Consider the following 4,952-nt stretch of genomic DNA (forward strand, 5'->3'; position numbering starts at 1 on the left):
TGTGACCAGGCGATTATTCTGTAACTATGACAGAATAAAAAAAAATAACTGATTGCCTAATCAGTAAAATGACATCAATAACTTTTTTTTAAATCAAACGGGAAATATCCAAAACACTTACACACATTTGGTATGGGATAAGTAGAAAGGTTTTAGTTTCCTTTTTTTAAGGTTAACGATTATACCCTGTATTTTCAACTCCTAGGAGCTATAAAGTCGACTCCAATTCGGATTAACACACATACGAGTCCAGAGGGCATACCATCAACTTTTAATAAGCGATGCGATTCCGATGCAGTTCAGTTTAGGTACCTAAACTGAATCACTAAAATTCGTACCATGAACTGCCTTTTACTGAATGGCGCTTAGATCGCTTATGAAGAATGAACGAAATAAATTTGTCTGTGGTCCGCGGTGAGAGAAAGAGATGACGCTCTACAGTCGTTGCATAAGTTTGTTTCTCTTACTCGAACCATATGCGTTGCGTTTCGAAACCTAAAATGATATGATTTTAGAGGTTTTTTTTGCGTAGAAAATACTACAAATACATTTTAAAATTGCGCTTTATAACGTCAAATTATAAACCATTAAGCCCTTTTTTGTAGTTATTAAATATCAGTAATATAAATAAATATTGTTCTTTGAATTACTAATTAAATATTTGCTTAGCTGTTTTCGTAAAAATAACGAGTTATGAACGCACCTCCATTGATGTTTGATTTGACAGCACGATAGAGTTCATTTTTTTTAATTCGTTCTTGCGAACAGGCTATAGCCCGGGCCCTTACTGCACCGTCTGTAACCAAAAATGAAAATACAAAATTTTCATTTTTGGTCATCGCATCTTTCATCAATAAAATTTTCCATTTCTATATGTTTTCCCTATTTTTCAAAGTTATTAACAACACGATGATTCACTTTCCTCTAAGTAGTAACTTTTTTCGAATCGCTCACTTTGACACATAAGCTATCCAGTTTATATTGAAATATTACCTCATGTACGAATGAATGAACGAACTAAATCAGTTTGCGATTCACTTGATATATTTTTTGACATCCAATTGACATCACTGCGATTTAATCAGTTGATTTGGCGTCAGCCTAAATTAGATAGCTCTAATCAGGTCGTGGTACGAAATAGCAAAGCAGGTTATTTTAGGTTGTCAATTGAATCGCAATAAGAGTTCATTGCAGGCCCGCAGAGTCCGAATAGTGTTTGTCTCCTCACACAATCACTGAAGCAACAATGAAATATTTGTTTCGGGTTGCACTACTGATTGGTAGATTGTCGGTCGCACATGTTCAGATAGTGAGGATGATATTTTAGTTTGTCGCCTATGGGTTCTAGTGCAGAAATCGCATCAAACATCTCTTCAGACGTCACCACACGGTGACCAGAGAGGCGAGAGTACCTTCATGATGTCCAGGCGGTCGGTGTCGGTGCGCACGAACACGGAGGAGGAGTACGAGAGCGGCAGGCTGGTGGCCAGGGTGGCCGCCTCCTGCGCCAGGCGCTTCATGCGCGCCGGGTGCGAGCGCTGGCCCGCCGCGCGCACCGTGCCCTCGAAGTGGTACGGCACCGTGAACTTGAACCCGCCCTCCCCGTCCTCCGATATCATCTCGAATGTTTCTGCGGCACCCGACAATATCAATAACAAGACGCATCACACACGATAACGCATTTCTTTTATGAAAATAAGGGACGGGACGAGGAAGACGTTCAGCTGATGGTAATTGATACGCCCTGCCCGTTACAATGCAGTGCCGCTCAGGATTCTTGAAAAACCCAAAATCTCCGAGCGGCACTACAATTGCGCTCGTCACCTTGAAACGTAAGATGTTAAGTCTCATTCCCCCAGGTATTTCACTGGCTAAGGCACCCTTCAGACCGAATCACAATAATGCTTACTCATTACTGCTTCACAGCAGAAAAAGGCGCCGTTGTGGTTCCCATAATCTAGCCGGCATCCTGTGCAAAGGAGCCTCCCACTATGTATGAGAATGTAGTGTTATAGTACTCACCAAACTGCATGGTGCGCATCAGTTCGACATACCTCGCCTCCCGACTCGCCCCGTATATGGACCGCGCTAGTCCCACATTGTCGGATTCGTTTTCTGAACGACACATTAACGCAGATGTTGCCTGAAATCAGTATTCATATAATGCAATCTCCAACAGAATGCTAAATTCACTCCAAAAGCCATGCCCTATACAGGGTATCATCCCGAGACCATGCTTGATTTATAAATAATATATAGGGTGTATGATACGAGTTATATATACGTACTTATATATTAACTTATACATAACATCAAAATAAACATTCAAATTAACATCTTATTTAATGGCAGTAATGTTCGAAGTCACGAGCGAGTCGGACGCGAACTCGAGGCAAGAACATTTTGTATCAGCAGTTTAGTCATTATTTAGCAAAATGATATAAAACGTCGAGTTGGTTACACAATTTTATTAATTTAAATAAGTACTTATCTCAAATACGACAGTCCATCAACATCTCATTTTAAGTTTGGATAATATGCTGTTATTTACAGTTTTCCACTGACCCCTATCATTGCGTGGCGTTGTATTCAAAGCGCGGTCGAAACACAACTGTATGAAAACTCTGCCTAATAGACGCGTTTATTGTAAGTCAATGTTGTAGCTGTATGATTTATAAATAGAGACGGGTTATCACAAAAGGATTAGATACCTGAATGTCAGCTATGAGCGAAGCGAGTCCCTCATCCTCTTCCGATAAGTCAGAGTTACTCGATGTACTGAATCTTTGGCTATACGTCATCTTTCCAAATATGTTCTTTTTGCTCATTCTGTAACATGCAATCAAATGATGGTTGGTTGGAATAGTGGCACGACAAATCGATGTGATAGGCCTGATAGGTTATGTGGTAGCCTGTCAAATCAAATCAAAATCACTATTCATATAGGTCAAAAGTTTTCTTTTCTTTTTATATCAACCGCCACTTCGAAAAGGGTTGAGCTTTAATGAAAAGTCGTAAGAAGCTCATTGCCACTCTTTTAAATCAACATTTACAGCTTCATCTTTTTACAAATCATTTACAGCAACAAATATACTCAAACGTCAAATATTCAACGCCTAACACAAGTCAAAAAAAGAAAATGTAAAGGATTACAGAAAATCAAGAGTTATTGAGTACAGTAGATGCATCAATCCACACACATCGTAAATAGATAAAGGTATTTTGCGAGCATTTTATTATGACAAATGATATAATGGAGTTTGTTTATGTGAATTAGTGACAATATTTGTTCACTTCAAATAATATAGTATCATGACTGCTCCGGAAATAAATGGCACTCTGAGGGAGAAAAGAGCTTTAACAGTATTCCTTTTTTAGTTTTTTTTATTTCTTGTATATTTATATTAAGCGATAATTTTTTAATATCTTATCAATATATAAAATGGCAACATAAAAATCGTACCGTGATCAACCACGATCAGAAAGTGATGTTCCTGTCACACTGCGACTTATTATAAGTTAGTATGTCTCACTAGTGTGTAATAACGCCAGCGCTCATACTCTAACACAGCAGTATAAAAGCTTTTTGATCATGGAATAGAAATACGTACAAAAGCAGTAGAACCCCAGAGAAACACAAACATTTACTGCAACTAATGCTTTTCATTGTTTGTGTATTTAAAGTGCCGGCCCCACTGGGGGTCAGAGTTCCGATTTCTGCGTTCACTGTCACGCACACGTACAGCGCGATGTGGCGCGACATGTCCAGCACTACACACACACACACACTGGCCACTGGGGCCTACCTGAGCTTGGCCGCGTACGAGTTGGTGGTGCGGCTCATGCTGGCGAGCAGCGCGGGCAGCTTGCGCACGGCGGGCGCCAGGCGGCGGCAGCGGGCCGCGTGCAGCGCCCGCGCCGCGCGGAGCACGCACACGTACAGCGCGATGTGGCGCGACATGTCCAGCACTACACACACACACACACTGGCCACTGGGGCCTACCTGAGCTTGGCCGCGTACGAGTTGGTGGTGCGGCTCATGCTGGCGAGCAGCGCGGGCAGCTTGCGCACGGCGGGCGCCAGGCGGCGGCAGCGGGCCGCGTGCAGCGCCCGCGCCGCGCGGAGCACGCACACGTACAGCGCGATGTGGCGCGACATGTCCAGCACTACACACACACACACACTGGCCACTGGGGCCTACCTGAGCTTGGTCGCGTACGAGTTGGTGGTGCGGCTCATGCTGGCGAGCAGCGCGGGCAGCTTGCGCACGGCGGGCGCCAGGCGGCGGCAGCGGGCCGCGTGCAGCGCCCGCGCCGCGCGGAGCACGCACACGTACAGCGCGATGTGGCGCGACATGTCCAGCACTACACACACACACACACTGGCCACTGGGGCCTACCTGAGCTTGGCCGCGTACGAGTTGGTGGTGCGGCTCATGCTGGCGAGCAGCGCGGGCAGCTTGCGCACGGCGGGCGCCAGGCGGCGGCAGCGGGCCGCGTGCAGCGCCCGCGCCGCGCGGAGCACGCACACGTACAGCGCGATGTGGCGCGACATGTCCAGTACTACACACACACACACACTGGCCACTGGGGCCTACCTGAGCTTGGCCGCGTACGAGTTGGTGGTGCGGCTCATGCTGGCGAGCAGCGCGGGCAGCTTGCGCACGGCGGGCGCCAGGCGGCGGCAGCGGGCCGCGTGCAGCGCCCGCGCCGCGCGGAGCACGCACACGTACAGCGCGATGTGGCGCGACATGTCCATCACTACACACACACACACACTGGCCACTGGGGCCTACCTGAGCTTGGCCGCGTACGAGTTGGTGGTGCGGCTCATGCTGGCGAGCAGCGCGGGCAGCTTGCGCACGGCGGGCGCCAGGCGGCGGCAGCGGGCCGCGTGCAGCGCCCGCGCCGCGCGGAGCACGCACACGTACAGCGCGATGTGGCGCGACATG

The 4,952-nt window shown here is 46.9% G+C and overlaps 1 protein-coding gene across 1 annotated transcript in view; it reads left to right on the forward strand.

The window, feature by feature from the left end:
* Positions 1–1,837: 1,837 nt before the first annotated feature.
* LOC126966099 (papilin-like) overlaps positions 1,838–4,952 on the forward strand; it is a 28,100-nt gene continuing 24,985 nt past the window's right edge. Inside the window, exon 1 of the mRNA XM_050809972.1 lies at positions 1,838–1,859. Coding sequence (XP_050665929.1) covers positions 1,838–1,859 — 22 coding nt within the window. The remainder of the gene's footprint in view (positions 1,860–4,952) is intronic.

The sequence above is a fragment of the Leptidea sinapis genome, chromosome 9 (assembly GCF_905404315.1).
Source record: "Leptidea sinapis chromosome 9, ilLepSina1.1, whole genome shotgun sequence".
In the NCBI taxonomy this organism is placed as follows: domain Eukaryota; kingdom Metazoa; phylum Arthropoda; class Insecta; order Lepidoptera; family Pieridae; genus Leptidea; species Leptidea sinapis.